Here is a 19692-nt window from a genome sequence, read left to right as displayed (position 1 = left end):
CTTAGTGCAAATCTCCCCCCCCCCCCTTCAGCCAAACAATCAGTAACATCCAAGTATCATAATAACAAAAGAAAAAAAAAAGAAAATTCTTCTTTTCATCCAAAAGACTCCAGTCTCGAAGATCCCATTTCGGAAGGAGGTGGACTCTTTCCATTCCCATTTCTGCCATTTCTTATGTTTCCAGAACTACCAAATTTATCTTTAGGAGATAATGGTGAGCTACATCTTTGTCCTCTTATATCTGGCAATGAGTCAGCAAAAATTATTGCTTCACAATGAGTTTCAAAAAACCGAAATTGATAGTCACCGTAAAAGACCTTCAACACTGCAGGGTTACGAAAAGTAGACTTATAACCTTTATGCCACAAAACTTCTTTAACTGGATTAAATTGACGTCGACGTTGAATTACATCTTGACTCAGATCAGGATTAAAAAATACTCTACTATTCTGAATCAATAATGGGGTTTGTCGGTATCTTGCATTTTGTACTGCAAGTCGAAGTATTGCTTCTCTATCCAAATAACTCAGACTTCGAATTATTACCGGTCTCGGGGGTTGACCAGCTGAGGGTATTCTTCTTAAAACTCTATGTGCTCTTTCCAGGTGCCAATCCCCCATAGAAAAATTATTGCCCTAATATTTGCAGAATCCAGTCTTTAAAGAAACGAAGAGGGTCTTGTCCTTCTATACCTTCTGGCAAACCAACAATTTTCACATTATTCCTTCTGCTTTGATTTTCCAAATAATCTATTTTTCTTTCTAGCTCCTTCTCACGATCTCCTAATTCTATGACTAATTTTTCCACCTTCAACACTTTTTCTGTGTTAGAAGTCACTTGTTGTTTACAGTCCAAAAAAGCAGTCTGAAATTTTTTAAATTCTTCAAAAGATGCATCCACACGTGTCTTAACCATATTTAATTCTGAACTTATACCAGCATTCATTTGAACCATCTCATTCATTAGAAATGTCAACGTAGGTTGAATAAATACATTTAATTGCATACATTGTGAATCCGTAAATCTCAGCTCTGCTCTCTAACATGGTGGCAGAACAAGGTAACTGCGGCTCCTGTTGCAATTCAACAAAAGGCATTTTAAAAGATTTACTGCGGGTCTGGACTCCCAGCGACAGCATCCCGACTTCTTCAGGGAGTCGCCGCTGGTCTCCCCCCCGGCATCTTGTTGTCTTCTCATCCATTCGCAAAGAAAAACGACTTCTTCAGATTGTAATGCTGCCTGATGCATTTCCTTTTCAGCCTCCACAGGGGATCCTTGGAATTTAGGCAATGAAGAAATTGAGCCTGGGGCTGTTTCAAGTCATCTAGACCCCAAATCTTCAGCACTTCGAAAATGTATTTTCTTTTGAACTTGAGATTTAGTCTTTTTACCATTAGTGGCCATAATAATTCCTTAATACTTTAAACTAAAATTTAAAAAGTTTAACCTTGGAAACAAAGGGTTACAAAACGGGTATTTAAAAGTCTGGCCAGAGAGGTCAAGATTGCATATCTGGACTCTACACCATCTTGCCACGCCCCCGCCATGATCAATTACATGACCCAAGTATGTTACAGTGGCATTTGCAAATTGACTTTTTGCTAAATTAACAGTTATGTTTGCTTTGGATATCTTTCTATCTTCCCATGTGTTACTTTTTGTGACCAAGTCATCAATATAAGCAACTGTATGTGTTAGAAAAGTGCAGAGAACAAAACAAAGGACTCTACATCACCTTTGTTGACCTCACCAAAGCCTTCGACACCGTGAGCAGGAAAGGGCTTTGGCTAATACTAGAGCGCATCGGATGTCCCCCAAAGTTCCTCAACATGATTATCCAACTGCACGAAAACCAACAAGGTCGGGTCAGATACAGCAATGAGCTCTCTGAACCCTTCTCCATTAACAATGGCGTGAAGCAAGGCTGTGTTCTCGCACCAACCCTCTTTTCAATCTTCTTCAGCATGATGCTGAACCAAGCCATGAAAGACCCCAACAATGAAGACGCTGTTTACAGCCGGTACCGCACGGATGGCAGTCTCTTCAATCTGAGGCGCCTGCAAGCTCACACCAAGACACAAGAGAAACTTGTCCGTGAACTACTCTTTGCAGATGATGCCGCTTTAGTTGCCCATTCAGAGCCAGCTCTTCAGCGCTTGACGTCCTGCTTTGCGGAAACTGCCAAAATGTTTGGCCTGGAAGTCAGCCTGAAGAAAACTGAGGTCCTCCATCAGCCAGCTCCCCACCATGACTACCAGCCCCCCCATATCTCCATCGGGCACACAAAACTCAAAACGGTCAACCAGTTTACCTATCTCGGCTGCACCATTTCATCAGATGCAAGGATCGACAATGAGATAGACAACAGACTCGCCAAGGCAAATAGCGCCTTTGGAAGACTACACAAAAGAGTCTGGAAAAACAACCAACTGAAATACCTCACAAAGATAAGCGTATACAGAGCCGTTGTCATACCCACACTCCTGTTCGGCTCCGAATCATGGGTCCTCTACCGGCACCACCTACGGCTCCTAGAACGCTTCCACCAGCGTTGTCTCCGCTCCATCCTCAACATCCATTGGAGCGCTCACACCCCTAACATCGAGGTACTCGAGATGGCAGAGGTCGACAGCATCGAGTCCACGCTGCTGAAGATCCAGCTGCGCTGGATGGGTCACGTCTCCAGAATGGAGGACCATCGCCTTCCCAAGATCGTATTATATGGCGAGCTCTCCACTGGCCACCGTGACAGAGGTGCACCAAAGAAAAGGTACAAGGACTGCCTAAAGAAATCTCTTGGTGCCTGCCACATTGACCACCGCCAGTGGGCTGATAACGCCTCAAACCGTGCATCTTGGCGCCTCACAGTTTGGCGGGCAGCAGCCTCCTTTGAAGAAGACCGCAGAGCCCACCTCACTGACAAAAGGCAAAGGAGGAAAAACCCAACACCCAACCCCAACCAACCAATTTTCCCTTGCAACCGCTGCAATCGTGTCTGCCTGTCCCGCATCGGACTGGTCAGCCACAAACGAGCCTGCAGCTGACGTGGACTTTTTTACCCCCTCCATAAATCTTCGTCCGCGAAGCCAAGCCAAAGAAGAATGTGTTAACCCTTGGATTATCAAATTAATCGTCTTTTGGAATGTTGCAGGGGCATTTTAAATGCCAAAAAGTAACTCAAACTGGATGGAGTTACAAAATCCGAAATATTCTTTCCTCTCTCAGTTAAAGGCACACACCAGTAACCCTTCAACAAATCCAACTTAGCAAGAAATTTAGCTTTCCCAATTTTATCTATACAGTCATCTATTCTCAGAATAGGATAAGCATCTGTTTTAGTTACTGAATTAACCTTCCTGTAATCTGTACAGTTCCATCTGGTTTCAGTACCAGAATACAAGAAGAGCTCCAATCCAAGTTTGAAGGTCTAATAATATCAATCTCAACATATATTCCACCTCCTGATCCATGATTTTACTCTTCTGAATATTTATTCTATATGGGTGTTGCTTTATGGGACTTGCTTCTCCCACGTCTACATCATGATAAATCACTGATGTCCTTTTTGGCATATCAGGAAATAAATTTGTATATTCAAAATTAATTCTTTCAACTGCATCTGTTCTTGTGACTTAAGATGGCCTAACTTTTCCTCCAAATTTTCCAAAATTGCTGAGTTAGACAGGCATACAGGAACCATGATTTCTTTAAGGTCATCCTCACAAGATTCTGTTTCCATAATCTTATGATCCATAACTTCCTCAACCCTGTCAACAACTAACACCTCTGATACAGATTGTCCTCTACTACCCTTATCCTCATATTAAGGTTTCCACATATTTATGTGACAAACCTAAATTTTATTCCTTCGATCTGGAGTGTGTTAACAACATAGTTAACATCATTCAGTTTTGATTTAAAATTTAGCTCTCAAAAGATTGCCATGTGTTGGAAACAAAATTAAAACTTTACTTCCTGTCTTAAAATTCCTCACTTGAGCTTTCCTGTCAAATAAACACTTCATTTCACCCTGAGCCACTTTTAAACTCTCTTAAGCCAAAGTCCACACTTTTTGTAACCTATCTTTAAATTTAGAAACTTAATCCAGCAAGTTCAACTGCACATCCTCATTAATCCACTGTTCTTTTATCAACATTAAAGGTCCTCTAACCTGATGTCCAAACACAATTTTAAAAGGGCTGAAACCTTCCAATTAATTGGGAGAATTACAGAAAAATGTTTTGGACAATTGGCACTTCAAATATTGTTCTGGAGAAGAGAAATAAACCAGAAATTATAGATCTTACCTGGTCTATCACCCATTGCAAGGAAATTACTGAAATTTATAACTAATGGTAATCATCCACTGTATCTGACCTGAATAAATAGGATCATAAGTAATCAGCAAGTCCCTCCATTTCTGTCGGTCTCTTTCTATCTTCCCAAGAAAAGGAACGTAATTTGCATAGAATGTACCTAACATGAAGTCAGAAACCAACCTGGGTGGCTAGAGCTGAGCAGCATCAGCACTCTCTCAAGATCTACCGGGACCAATGCCTGAAGAGGGCGCACAAAATCAGTGAACCGGTGCGGTCTCGAAAGGCCAACATGGCCTGTTTCTGCTCCGTAAATGGTTATATGGTTATCTATCTCTGTAATACCAAGAATTTAACTGATTCAAAAACTAAGTTTCCATACAAAAAATAATTCCATATTCATTAATAAAAGGGGAGGAGAAAGCCATCAATAACTGAATAAGAAAGCTTACACTTCACCAGCTTTTGATCTCAAGGTCAACAGACAAAAAGAATAATCTATAGAATGCTTAATTTGAACATTCTCAACATATTTGAATGAAATGACCGCATAAATGAATTCAAGTCATCTTAAAACACAAAACTCAAATGGTAGAATGGAGGACTGGATAAAACTTTATATACATATATACGACAATTTGGACTCTATGTTTAATCTATAAACAAGTCCAGGATGCCCAAACTATCCAGAGCTCAAATGAGAGGCAACAAACATACTTGTATCCCTGCAGTTAACATTTGATTTATATATTTTATAATTTACTGTACATTTTTTAATCATTCCCTCAATCCATTTGTTAATGGCAGGAACACAGGAAAGGGCAACAGAACTAAAATAATTAAACTATTTAGACAGATAGGTAACTGGGCAATTGAAAAGCAAATGTAATTTAAGCACACAAGCCATTTATTTGTAGGCCCATCAGCAGGGAACGCACAGATTTTAAAAAATAATTTTGTGCATTGATCCATAACAAATGTGCTATGCTAAATAAATACTAGAACTGCTAATTCAGAATGACAAACTGAAAATGCAAGAATCTTAATAAAGATTCAGAAACATTATCTGACCATTTATTCTTAAGGCTGCTGTAAGTTTCTCCAGCTTCTCATCATTTGTATTGGTACTGGTGACCGTGCCTTACGAATAATTCATTCTCAAGACAAGGGCATCATTAAGCAATATCAGTATTTATTCTCCTTCCATAATTCCTATTAGAAGGGCTGTTCTGTGATTACTTATAAAAATTACTAATTGATATTGCAAATAAAATTTTGAAAAAATATTTGTTGAGCTCTTAAAGAAGCAAATAGCACAGGCACTCATCACCATTTCCAAGTGTTGTTTGGCAGGTTTGTTACTGGAAAACAGCTTATTTCATACAAGTGGTTTAAAATGAGGAATACAGAGAATAGAAGCAACTTTAAGCTGGTCAGTCCAATCATTTCGAGGTAACAAAAAGGATAGCATAAAAATCAACATTTAGAATTTCAACAAGGACAATTAGTATTATTAAGGAGGTATCAGCAAGACTTTTAGAAAATGATATTCAAAGTCATCATTGTTTTTATGAAAGGGAGATCATGATTGCCAAATATGTGGAGTTCTTAGAGAATGTAACATGGTGGTTTAAAATGGAATCAGAAGATGCATTTGGATTTCCAAAAGGTAATTGATAAAGTGCAACATAGATGATTACTTGACAAAAAAAAACACAGGAATGGAGGTATAAATTGACATGGATAAGGAAATGGGTCAGAGAAGAATCAGGATACGTGGATCATTTTCTGATTACTAATCACTAACTAGTGAGGGTGGCACAAGGATCAAATCAGGGGCCTCAACTATTTACATCTTTATTAAACATCTGAACAAATAGACTGTGTTCTGAAGTCAAGTTGGGCTGATGATACAAAAGTTAGCAATTTGTAAGGAGGACATGAAGACTCTGAAAGGGGATGTACATGGGTCAAGTGAGTGAGCAAGAGGTTGGCAGAAGAATATAATGTGGAAAAATAGGAGGTAATCTACTCTGTAGGAAATAAAAATAATTTCAAAACCAACATTACAAATTGTTACTGTCCCAAAGGAACAGAACGATCCTGGTGCATGAAACACAAAGGGCTAACATGCAGCTACAGCAAGTAAATAGGGTAACTACTGGATTTTTTTATTGCAAGGGGTATGGAATAAAAGACCAGGGAACTTTTGATGTAATTTTAAGGGTACTGGAGACATTGCACTTAAAGTACAATGTATGTTTCTGGTCTCCACATGCAAGGAATGATAGCCCTACACTGGAGATAGTACATGGAAGATTCACTTGACGGAATCTGAAGATGAGGAGTTGACATTTGAAGAAAGGTCGAGTACGGTGAACTTATACTCACTTGAGTCTAGAGGAATGGCATGTGATCTTACTGAAACATACAAGATCCTGGAGAAGATTTTTCCTCTAATAGAGTATCTAGAAGTAAAGGATTGTTGAATTAAGATAGCGCTGAGGAATTTCTTCTCTCAGAGGGTCATGATTCTTTGGAATTCTCTATCCCAGAGAATTCTGCAGAGGCAGAATCGTTGAATATATTCAAGGCAGAGATCAATAAATAATGGAATCACAAGGAAATCAAGATGAATGGGGGAGAAAAAAAAGATTATTAAGTAGTGTTGAAGCCAAGATTAAATTATCCATAATCTTCTTCAAGATCAGATCAAACAAGTAGCCAATTGGCCTACTCCAACATATACCAGAGGGCATCTGTTTCAGGTGAGCGGAGGTCAGTTTAGGGATGCAAGAGGCAAGTTCTTTCTATATAAGAGAATAGTGGGTGCCCGGAATGCATTGCATGGTGGAAACTAGTACAATTGAGCCATTCAAAATATTCTTAGATAGACACAGCGATGCAAAAAAAATGGAGTGTTATGGGTGTGAGGTAGAAAAGGATTAGATTGCTATGATTACATAGGTCGGTATAACATCATAGGCTAAAGGGCCTGCACTCTGCTGTCATGTTCCAAGTTCTTCTGTCCATTTCTTAAAATGTCATGATGGATTTGTCAAGGTCACGTCCACTATTGCAAATGCTCCATTCCACGGTCAGAATAGGTTGCTGTTGGTGCTTGTTGAAAATGGGATTTGTGGTAGTTCCTGGGTGGGTAACACCACAGCAAGTCACACAACCTATAACAGGAAATCCCAGAGGTATCAGCAGCTCGATGGAGCCAAAATTTCTCCTGTAACTCTGGACACAGAGTTGAAATTTAATGTAAAAGAGGAAGAGCATTTAATACAGCTTCATTCCTGAAATTTGACCATTAAACTCAAAAGGAAACATTCAATAAAGAAAAAAAACATTAGCCATATAACTAAACATATGCTCCTACCTTGTGTCCTGCAAGGACTGGGGAGTGTTGATATGAATGTGGAATTAATGTATGAATAATGTAAAATAGCTTGTCAACTGGCATCATAGATTCAGTGTTGCCTGACCTCGTGAGTGAGAATTTCCTGCATTTTCTGTTTTTGAAATCCCAAACAGCATATACATCTATTGGTACAATGAAAAGAGCAGTGGCCGGTGGACTTTAATCATGATAAACATATGATTATGCATTTTGGGAGAACAAACAAGTTGGTAAGGCACCATATGGGGTACTTGCCTTCATTATCCAGGGCAAAGAATATATAAGCAGTGAGGATAAGAGTATATCTTTATAAAATTGGTTTGCCAAATCTGGAGAAGTGAGCAAAATTTTGACTGCCACACTGTAAGGAGGACATAATTGCACTGGGGAAATCACAGGGAAGGAGCAATTCCATTACAAGGAGAGAACACATAGACTGAGTTTGTTTTCCTTGGAGCAGAGATGCATACCTTAAATATGTATACAAAATTCTAAAGGACAGAGGTGTTCAAAATTACATTATCATATATGCAGAGTTACAGTGAGATTTGTTTTGCATGCTAACCAGCAAGTCTATCCAACTACAAGTGCACAAAATAAAACATGATATTGAGTACAGAGTTACAGAAAGGGTAATATTATTTTACTTGATAAGGTAGATGATTTTAAAGAAAAAAGGATAGAAAAAGAATTTTCACCCAACATACTGAACATACTGACCAATGGGATAGTGGAGAAAGGTATTTTCACAACTGTTAAGTATCTAGGTAGGCATTTAAATTGCCACAGCATAGGCTACAGACCAACAGCTGGTAAATGGATTACTTGAGTTCCTATATTATTAGACAAATGCAAATTAATATTAAATACTGCTCTAACATGGTGGCTTTCAATGGTTTACTAATGTTATAAATATAATGGAAAATCTTGCTAATAGAAAGAAAATAAATGATAAATTGTTCCTTTATACTGGGGTGGGGATGTGCATAAACATCTCAGGGATATTTTATCAACTTCAAACTTGAAAAGATACAGTAACACAAATAAACCAGTACATTCATAGTCATTCAACTCACATTGCACAATGTTCAACAATGCCACCTTTGAAGTGAAACAACTAGCAACACTAAATATTGTTAGGGTACTTAAGCATTAATTAAAATAACTTACTGTCATCAAAAACTCCTGCATGTGCAAGTAGTACGGTGGTGATTCTTGGATCCTTTTCAAGTTGCATTATGTGCTTACTCTCATTTGAGAGAAGAGTGCAAACATTAATTGCAAAATCTACTTCGTTAGGTAGTCCAGACATAAGGGAAAGCACCAGTTTATTGTAGATACTAGTTGTGACAAACTCTGTATTAAGTCCATAACTTTGCCGAATATAATCTAAGAGAGAAAAAAAAAATCACAAATGTAGTGTGAACACATCACAAAAAAATTTACAAGTTCAACTTCGATTCAATGCAAATTAATATCAACAGCTCAAATACATTCCTTCCATTAATTTTAAACTAAGCAAGGGGTTCAAATTTCAGTTCAGATTTCTTTTAAACTCCATGTAATGATTTTACAAAGTAGCTGCTGGTAGCATTTTCAAATAGTAAGTATTGATTGATTATTACTACTTCAACTAACGTATCACAAGCCCTACTTTCAGAATTTTAACAAAGAGCTTTAAAATATTCAAGTTGATTGAGCTACAAGAAAACACAATGACTTTTCAATTTTAAAATTGCTATTGGAAATAGTTATCCATTATATTAAAAAGTACACAAATATTTCAAACAAGATATACGAATGTATCCATTTGTTCTAACAAGAGAGATCAGGGGATATCAAGAGACCATGACCTCTGTATAAATTCCATTCCATAGAACCTACCAGCACTGGTTGTGGTAGAAACACATCAATGATTGCCAAACCATATTTTTCAGCCTGTGCTGTCTCACCACAAATCATCTAAAAATAGGGTCAATGAAAGCCTAGATCACTGAAACTCAAGCATGCACCTTATCTAGTTCATAGTTGTATCAATGCTCCATCTGAACTATTTCCAATTCTTCCTGAACTAGCAACATACGGACTACTTCCTTTTTATTTATGCTTTCACCCAACTTTCCTTTCACCATTGGACAAACCAATTCCTGAGACAAGAGGACTGCCCCATAAAGAGAGGTTAAGCAGTTTGAAGTTTAAAAAAAAAGGGGCAACCTTATTCACGCATGCCAAATGCTAAGGGGGCTTGACAGGAAAGGTATCAAGATGTTTCAACTTGTGGGGAAATCATGAACACTGACATGATATTGTTATGAAATGTAGAGTCTTTCATTTGGAACGGAGGCAAATCGAAATTTTTCACTCAATGGGAATGAATTAGTGGAATTCTTTGATCTAGTGGTGGAGGAAGCCAGATCATTAGATATAGTTAAGGAGTAGTTACACAAGTGTGTGAAAGAATAAGGAATTGAGGGTGTGAATCAGCCATGATCATATAGGTTTCAGAGGACTAGTGACCTGCTTCTATTATATATTTCTAGTAGCAAGTTTCATATCAACAATAAATAGAAAAAGTTTCCACCAAATTCTTTATTTGTGCCCAATATAAAACTGCAATTATTTCAATATTTTTGAGAGGAGCTGCTATCTTATTAGGAGAGAGGGGAAGACAGAGCTGAACTTGTCAGAGTGGAGAAAGGGCTACTGTCTTGTCAGAAGAAAAGTGGAAGAGCTGAGCAGTGGATTTTATTTTATAAAAAGCTAAAGTTGAGGTGAGTGCTGGTTAGTTTTAGAAGAGTATAAAAGAGGATAGGCACAGTCCAGCAGAATGACCATTGCAACAATGGTCAGTGTAAGAATGGGACATTGATGCTTTGGCAGGCAATGGCTTTCCTTTTCAGTGATTAAGTGCGGACAATATGGCACTGAGGGTTGTCCTGTGTTCCTGCTGCAGATTATGAGAGCACAGGGAATGATCCAGTTTCCCTAAAGAGTACTCCTGAGGGAAGTGCATGGAGCTGCAACTCCTAAATGACTAGTTCAAGAAACTGGAATTGCAGGTGGAAGTACAGATTATTTGGGATGCTGAGAACCTTGTAGATAAGAGATTTTGTGATGAGGTGACTCCAAAGGTGCAGACAGGGAGGAGAGAGGTTACCAGAAGTGTAGAGGGTGTAGCCTGCAAAAGCAGGAACTCCTGTGGCCATGGCCCTGAGTAACAAGTATAGTTTTGGGGGTGGGGGAAATGACCTACCAGGAGGAAGTCATGGAAGCTATGTCTCTGGCAAAAAGTCTGGTTCAAAGGCTCAAACAACATGGGGAAGAAAAGCAATAATGATCATGATAGGGGACTCTGTAGTCAGAGGGAGTGTCATTAGATCCTGGTCAGGGACATCTCAGATTGAGTACAAGGAAAGACAAGCATCATGGTCTCAATGATGGAGATAGGGGCTGAGACAAAGTCCTGCAAAACTAAAATAGGGAGTTAGGACATCAGTTATAATGCAGGGTCTCGAAGGTGGAAGTCTCTAGATTATTTTCTTTCTCTGGCTTGGCTTCGCGGACGAAGATTTACGGAGGGGTATATCTACGTCTGCTGCAGGCTCGTTGGTGACTGACAAGTCCGTTGCGGGACAGGCAGGCACGGTTGCAGCGGTTGCAAGGGAAAATTGGTGGGTTGGGGTTGGGTGTTGGGTTTTTCCTCCTTTGTCTTTTGTCAGTGAGGTGGGCTCTGCGGTCTTCTTCAAAGGAGGTTGCTGCCCGCCGAACTGTGAGGCGCCAAGATGCACGGTTGGAGGCGATATCAGCCCACTGGCGGTGGTCCATGTGGCAGGCACCAAGAGATTTTTTTTAAGCAGTCCTTGTACCTCTTCTTTGGTGCACCTCTGTCTCGGTGACCAGTGGAGAGCTCGCCATATAACATGATCTTGAGAAGGCGATGGTCCTCCATTCTGGAGACGTGACCCACCCAGCACAGTTGGGTCTTCAGCAGCATGGATTCGATGTTTGTGGACTCTGCCAGCTCGAGTACTTCAATGTTGGTGATGAAGTCATTCCAATGAATGTTGAGGATGGAGCGGAGACAACGCTGATGGAAGCGTTCTAGGAGCCATAGGTGATGCCAGTAGAGGACCCATGATTCGGAGCCGAACAGGAGCGTGGGAATGACAACGGCTTTGTACTCGCTGATCTTTGTGTGTTTCTTCAGGTGGTTGTTTTTCCAGACTCTTTTGTGTAGTCTTCCAAAAGCGCTATTTGCCTTGGCGAGTCTTTTGTCTATCTTTGTCGATCCTTGCATCAGATGAAATGGTCCAGCCGAGGTAGGTAAACTGGTTGACTGTTTTGAGTTCAGTGTGCTCGATGGAGATGTGGGGGGGCTGGTAGTCATGGTGGGGAGCTGGCTGATGGAGGACCTCAGTTTTCTTCAGGCTGACTTCCAGGCCAAACATTTTGGCAGTTTCTGCAAAACAGGACGTCATGCACTGGAGAGCTGGCTCTGAATGGGCAACTAAAGCGGCATCGTCTGCAAAGAGTAGTTCACGGACAAGTTTTTCTTGTGTCTTAGTATGAGCTTGCAGGCGCCATCCGTGCGGTACCGGATGTAAACAGCGTCTTCATTGTTGAGGTCTTTCATGGCCAGTGATTATTAATAATGCCATATGTCAGTGGGAGAAGGGACAAAAGGATAGAACATATGAACATGTGGCTGAGCAGTTGGTGCAATGGGAGGACTTCAGATTTGTAAACAATTGGGACCTTTTCTAGGGCACAGGTGATTGCACAAGAGAAACAGGTTTGCACTTGAACCAGAGGGGAACCAATATCCTGCCAGAGAGGTTTGATAGATTCACCCAGGTTTTAAAGTCATCTGACAGGAGGGTGGGATTCAAAATGGAGAGAGTGACTAAAAAGGTAATGGAGCGAACATGATAAAGGAAGTGTGTTGAAGCAGAACAGGATGGTGGAGGACAAATGTCGAGGTAAGAAGGTTAAGCTTCAGTGTGTTTATTTTAAAGCAAGAGATCTGACTAGGAAAGCAGGTGAGCTTAGGGCGTGAATAGGTACAGAACAATGGGATGTTGTAGCCACAACAGAAATGTGGTTGATGGAGGCAGTGTAATGATTCAGGGTACCATACTTACAGGTGTGATAGTGGGTAAAGAGATTTGGGGTGGGAGTTTCAAAATTAATTGAAGAATATATCACAATTGAGAGGACATTGCCAGAGAACTATTGTGTGAGGCAGGGTTGATGAAAATCAGGATCCAAACAGGAAAAGTCTCCTTATACCAAAGGTCACCATACAAACAATTACCAGGAGCTAGAGGATCAAATATGTAGAGATACTGCCAAAATAGCAAAACTGTTATTGAAAGTAATTTCAACTTCTCCAACATTGACTGGAAAACAGGGGATTATTACTACTTAGGGGATTGGATGGGGTAAATTTTGTTAGGTGTGTCCAGGAGAACTTTCTGCAGCAATTTGCAGATAGGCCTACTTGGGAAGTATCAATATTGGACCTTGTCCTGGGGAATGAAGCCGGTCTGCTAACTAATGTATCAGTTGGAGAACACTTTCGGACTAGTAACCACAAGTCTATTAGCTTTAATGATAATCATGGGAAAAAAAACTCTCAAATTTAAATCCTATATTGATCAAAGCCAGTTTCAGCAAGATACAGCCACTGTGAGATCCAAGCTATAGTGGCGAACAGAGCAGAGGTGCTCAACAAAGCAATTTCTAATATAGAGGAGACCACAATGGGAACAGCAGACATAGTAGACGACCCCTGTATATTCACTAGTGAAGACTTGCTTTAATTGGGAGGACTGTTTGTGGCCCCAAATGGTAGTGAGGGAGGGGGTATGTGGCCATAGGTGGAGCATCTCCTGCAGTCACAGATGCCAAGGGGACAACTGTGGTGAGGGAGGACTGGATGAGGGGGTCATGTACCTGCAGAGAAATTCTGTCTCACAAACTTGATAAAATTTATTGAACTAAAAATGCTGGTAGACGAGAGCAAGGCAGTTGATGTTATTTATATTAATTATGGTAAAGTATTAAGATCAAGTCCGACATTTCAGATTGGTATGGAAAATTAATGCTCACAGGATAGGAGGCCAATTGGATTTTTTTTTAAATAGCCCATTGATAGGAGTCTGTGAATGGTTGTAGAATTTAGTTTTTCCAGACTATTAGACCATGATCAGTGGAGTTCCTCAGGGTTCAGTACCAGGACTCTTGCTTTTTGTAGAAATTATTTGGAAAAGGGGGGTTTATGGCAAGTTAAACAAGTTTGGTGATTACACCAAAATATAAGTTAAGGCAGACAGTGAAGAAGGTTATCAGGGTTTACAACAGGGTCGACCACATGAGGAACTGGGCTAAGGAATGGCAGATGCAGTTCAACTAAGAAGTGTGAGGTGCAGCATTTGGGTAAATGGGAGCAGCTCAGGAACTCAGCTGGTTTTGCAGCATCCATAGGAGGTAGATAATCACCCACGTTTGGGGCCTGAGCCCTTCCTCAAGATATGAACTTTTAAAAAAACAGATGTCTTTAGAATAATTGCCTTTATTGGTCAGGGACTTGAAGTGGAACAAGACATTGGTAAGGCCTCACCTTGAATATTATGTGCTGTTTTAGTCACCTAGCCATAGGAAGGATATTGTAACATTGGAAATGGCGAAAGGTATGTCACATGAAGCCTCAAAATTAATTGCTGCATTGGCACAAGAGAATTGTGTACTCTGATTCAAAGCAGAGCTGAAATTGTCAGGGGTGAATTACTGAAAATGACGTGACCAAATTATTTCAAATGGTTGTCTTGTAGAGTGACTAGCATTTTATACTGGAAAATCAAAAGCTGTAAATGAAAGATATTGCTAAAGGTGCTGAATTTCAATGGTATTAAAAATTTGTGGCTAGAAATAACTCATCCTTCCTTATGTCCAAAGTTAAAAGCACTTGCTGACTTCTTAACTAGGTCACATTACATAAACTGTTATATTCCAATGTACAGGACTACAGAGAAATAGATGGAAAGCGAGGGAAAACTAAGGATTAACCCCAGAAGCCACCATGCTCGAATCATTTGTTTATCTAATGCTTAACAACGAGGCAAAAAGCAATACAAGCCTCATTTCTAGAGAATAAATTCATGGGCTCTTTGCTGGAACCAGGTATTCTTAGCCATTACTTAACTGTGTTAATTCAAATATCTTTCTAAGAACCATTTAGGGTTTTTCTTGGCAATTTTCCAAAACATTTCTTACAAGATAATTGCCAAAGATGTTCTATACTAAATATGCCATAATACAGAAAAGCCACTGGTATCTGGCATCTATGGAAAATTGGTAGATGTTAGATAAGTTAATTTTCCAGTTGCTTAAGATTGTGTGTTTCATGGATTGGTGACATAACCACAAGGAGTGCCATTTTAAATTTCTGTATTTTTGCCAGTTGCTTAAAGCTGCTGGTTGCTTGAACTCTGGATATCAGGGGTTTTATTGCCAGCTCTTCAGCGCTTGACGTCCTGTTTCGTGGAAACCGCCAAAATGTTTGGCCTGGAAGTCAGCCTGAAGAAAACTGAGGTCCTCCATCAGCCAGCTCCCCACCATGACTACCAGTCCCCCCATATCTCCATCGGGCACACAAAACTCAAAACGGTCAACCAGTTTACCTATCTCGGCTGCACCATTTCATCGGATGCAAGGATCGACAACGAGATAGACAACAGACTTGCCAAGGCAAATAGCGCCTTTGGAAGACTACACAAAAGAGTCTGGAAAAACAACCAACTGAAAAACCTCACAAAGATTTGCGTATACAGAGCCATTGTCATACCCACACTTCTGTTCGGCTCCGAATCGTGGGTCCTCTACCGGCATCACCTACGGCTCCTAGAACGCTTCCACCAGCGTTGTCTCTGCTCCATCCTCAACATTCATTGGAGCGACTTCATCACCAACATCGAAGTACTCGAGATGGCAGAGGCCGACAGCATCGAATCCACGCTGCTGAAGATCCAACTGCATTGGGTAGGTCACGTCTCCAGAATGGAGGACCATCGCCTTCCCGAGATCGTGTTATATGGCGAGCTCTCCACTGGCCACCGAGACAGAGGTACAAGGACTGCCTAAAGAAATCTCTTGGTGCCTGCCACATTGACCACCACCAGTGAGCTGATATCACCTCAAACTGTGCATCTTGGTGCCTCACAGTTCGGCGGGCAGCAACCTCCTTTGAAGAAGAGCCCACCTCACTGACAAAAGACAAAGGAGGAAAAACCCAACACCCAACCCCAACCAACCAATTTTCCCTTGCAACCGTGTCTGCCTGTCCCGCATCGGACTTGTCGGTCACCAACGAGTCTGCAGCTGACGTGGACATTACCCCTCCATTAATCTTCGTCCGTGAAGCCAAGCCAAATTGTTATACCAGTGGGATTTCTAATTTGCCAAAATGAAACTTCTGGTGCATTATTATGGGAGATGAACAATTTATTCAAAATCAAGAAGTTCTACAAAATGCACAAAAAAGATTCAGTCCTAATTCACCAATTTATCTGCAGCAATTGTTTTTAAATATATCCACAAGGTACGAGCTACCTATTGTATATACCAAAACAGACTAGCATAAAATACTGTACAGTTGACATAGCAGCTAGCGCAATGCCTTTACAGGGCCAGCAATTGGGACCAGACCTGGGTTCAAATCCCGTGTTGTCTGTAAGGAGTTTGTATGTTCTCCTTGTGTCTGCACAGGTTTTCTCCAGGGGCTCCAGTTTCTTTCCACCATTCAAAAACATACCGGGATGCAGGTTAACAGGGTATATGTAAATTGGGCAGCATGGACTTGTGGGTGGAAATGGTCTGTTACCATGCTGCATATCCAAATTTTTTTTTTAAATTCTCATTGATGCTCCAACCTAATCAGTCTATTTCAACAGGCAATGTACAAATTAATTGTGCAGGTCCAAATATTAGCTAAATCATGGGTTAATCCATGAAATTGCTTGTTATTACTGAGATATAAAACTGACATTTGTAACTGCTATATGCTAAACTTCCCAATAAGGGAAAGTGATTTCACAGTGAAGGAAAACACGAAAGACTACAAACATTGTGAATGAAGTAAAAACAATACTAGAGAAACTCAGCTGATCAAAGTGTACTTTACAAAGCAAGGATTATAGCCGCTTTCAGGTGCATTCTCCGCCAAGAATATGCCTGCAGAAGTGGATGCAGACCTGTGGAATGGTCGTTCAGGTGGCAGCCCTGAAAGCACTGAGCTGTACACCTGAAAGGGATAGCTGCAAGAGAGGAACCTTGGAGCGTACTTCGGCTCCTGTCCCTTTGGGACGTCGGGGCAGGGGCGGCCGGCGCGGGTCTTCAGGGCTGGGGCTCCTGGCGGGGAACGTCCCGCACCGTCCCGCTCTGGGGGGCAGGGGCTATAAGGCAGCGGGGATAGGGGGCTCTCAGGCAGCGGGGAGTTGGGTCGCCGGCTGATTTTCATCAGCCCGCCCTTAGCAGCCGCTTTCAGGTGGCTGCATTCAGGTGCCATGGGGGACTTCAGTGCTCTGGCACTGGGTTCTTTCAGGTGGCCTCCCGACAGCCGCATAGGAGTAGAATATGTGGATTTACATCGGAGTATTCTGGCCACCTGAAAGAGGCTAAAGATACATGACCATTCTGTTCAGGTGTTTGTCCATATTTTTTCAAACCTTGATGAAAAGTCTCAAGCCCAAAACGTTGTCTCAAGCCCAAAACGTTATCTGTGCTACATAAAGTACACTGTTGACCAGCTGAATTTCTCTAGCATTGTGTTTTCAATTCGCAGTGAGGTCTGCAATACTGCAAAGGACTTGAAGTTTGCTTTCCTTTGGGACAATTGTCTTTTTACCAGCTACTAAATAATATTCAAGATTTTCAGTGATGAATGTTAAGGAAGTGAAATGGAACATTTCATAAAAGATACAAGGTTGTTATCTTACTAACATTTGTGTAGCAATACTAAACTGTAATATGCAATACTGTAACTGTAATATGATTTAATGATCATTTACCTGATAATATATGCTGCTGGTAACTGTATGACGAAGGTACTGCGCCAACAGGAACTGATCCCCGTTGACCACCTGAACTAAATTCATCATCATCTTCCCCAAAATGATGCACCTTTTCATAAGCTTCAAGGTAACTGCAATGGATTTAAAAAAAGTCAATTCAGAGCAGCAAATAACAATTTAAAAAATTGATTTTACAATTTAAATTCAAGCAATTCGTTTGCCAGTTTCAAGATCAATGTTCTCCTTTGTTGTCAAGGTTGCTTGTTTAAATTAATCTGTATAATAAATAGGAATAAAAACCTCATTATTTACTACAAATTCGCCTTTGGTGTTGAGCCAGCACAATAAATTCACACTTACAATTTGTTCTTTTACAGCTACAACCAAGATGACAAATATAAAATGCTGAATCCACAAAATAATTTAATACACTAAAGTTCCATTATAAATCGATAACAATGGTACACAACGTGTTAGAATGTTTCCATATAGTATTATTCCATTCAACTTCAACAAATGCAGCAAGACTTTAATCCTATATCGTTGATAAATATTTAAAATTTTAATTGAAAATGTGCTTCATGTTAAAAATTAAAGGGATTAGCTGATCAAGAGAATCACTGTGATTATCAAACTTGCAACAAATTAATTAAATTCCAACCTTCATCTATCAACTGTATGACTCAAATGATCAAAGAAATGACTCCTCAGTATCTGACCAAGTAACTTCATTTAATTTTGTTAAACTAATTGAAAATTCCAAAACCCCACAAAAATAATGAAAAACTATAGCAGCTGTCAAAAATGGAAATCCTAAGTCGGTTCATGCTAATCCATCAAGTTATCTACTCAAGTTAGTCCCATTTGCCAGTATTTAACCCATATTCCTCAAAACCAGTGGTTTTCAAACATTTTCTTTCCACTCACATACCATCTTGAGTCATCCCTATGCTCTAGTTGCTCTGTAATTAGTAAGGGATGACTTAAGGTGGTAGGCGAGTGGGAAGTGAAGGTTGAGAACCACTGCTCTGGACCCAATTGTTACTGAAATATTTTGCTTGATAAAAATTGTCATTGGCCCATTTCTTTTGGAGTTATGAAACCATGCACATAACGAGTCAATTAGATCAATTTAGAGCACATACCATCTTAGGTGGTATGTAAGTGGAAAGAAAAAGGTTTGAAAACCACTGCTCTAAACCTTTACTATCCATGAACCTAACTAAATCCTTTTTATTTAAATGTTACAACTTTACCAGCCTTTTTCTCTGGCAGTTCCTTCCAAATATCTACCATCTGTGCGAGAAAGGTGTCCATCTTACCCCCCTCATCTTAAATCTGTACTCTGCTTCAGACTCCCCTACCCTGGGAAAAAGACTATGTTTAACTATACCCTCATGACTTCTTAATAAGTTAACTCAGCCTCTTACACACCAAATCATGTCCATCCAGCCACTCCTTACAAGTCCACCAGTCCCATTAACATTCTTGTGAATCTTTTCTACATTCTTGTGAATCTTTCCTGTAGCTAGGTCTCTCTATTCTACAACACTCTCCAGAGGCTTACCATTTACCGTCTTGCCCTGGTATATATAACCTGTCAAAGTGCAAAATTCTTGTCCAAATTAAATTCCATTTGCCATTTCCTCTTGTCACAAATACTTCACCATCTACTGTACTAACAATGTTGGTGTCATCTACAAGACCACAAAACCATGCTGAATTACATAATCGTCTGTTGATGTAGATTATAAACTACATAGTGGGCCCAGCACAGGCCTCCAATCTGAATAACACCTTTCACTACCACCTTCTGTCTTACCATCAAGCCAATTCTGTATCCAATTGACCAATTCATCCTGAATCACATGCAATCTAACTTCCAGATCAGTTTATTATG

The 19692-nt window shown here is 40.2% G+C and overlaps 1 protein-coding gene across 1 annotated transcript in view; it reads right to left on the bottom strand.

Moving 5' to 3' along the window:
• Window positions 1-19692, bottom strand: part of arid2 (AT-rich interactive domain 2) — a 98639-nt gene that overhangs the window by 49193 nt on the left and 29754 nt on the right. Inside the window, exons 4-5 of the mRNA XM_069904133.1 lie at window positions 17790-17923; window positions 8893-9111 (exon numbers count right to left, since the gene is read on the bottom strand). Coding sequence (XP_069760234.1) covers window positions 8893-9111; window positions 17790-17923 — 353 coding nt within the window. The remainder of the gene's footprint in view (window positions 1-8892; window positions 9112-17789; window positions 17924-19692) is intronic.

Source organism: Narcine bancroftii, chromosome 11 (genome assembly GCF_036971445.1).
Source record: "Narcine bancroftii isolate sNarBan1 chromosome 11, sNarBan1.hap1, whole genome shotgun sequence".
Taxonomy (NCBI): Eukaryota; Metazoa; Chordata; class Chondrichthyes; order Torpediniformes; family Narcinidae; genus Narcine; species Narcine bancroftii.
The sequence above is the reverse complement of the archived record's forward strand: the minus strand, read 5'-3'. Positions and strand labels throughout refer to the sequence as shown.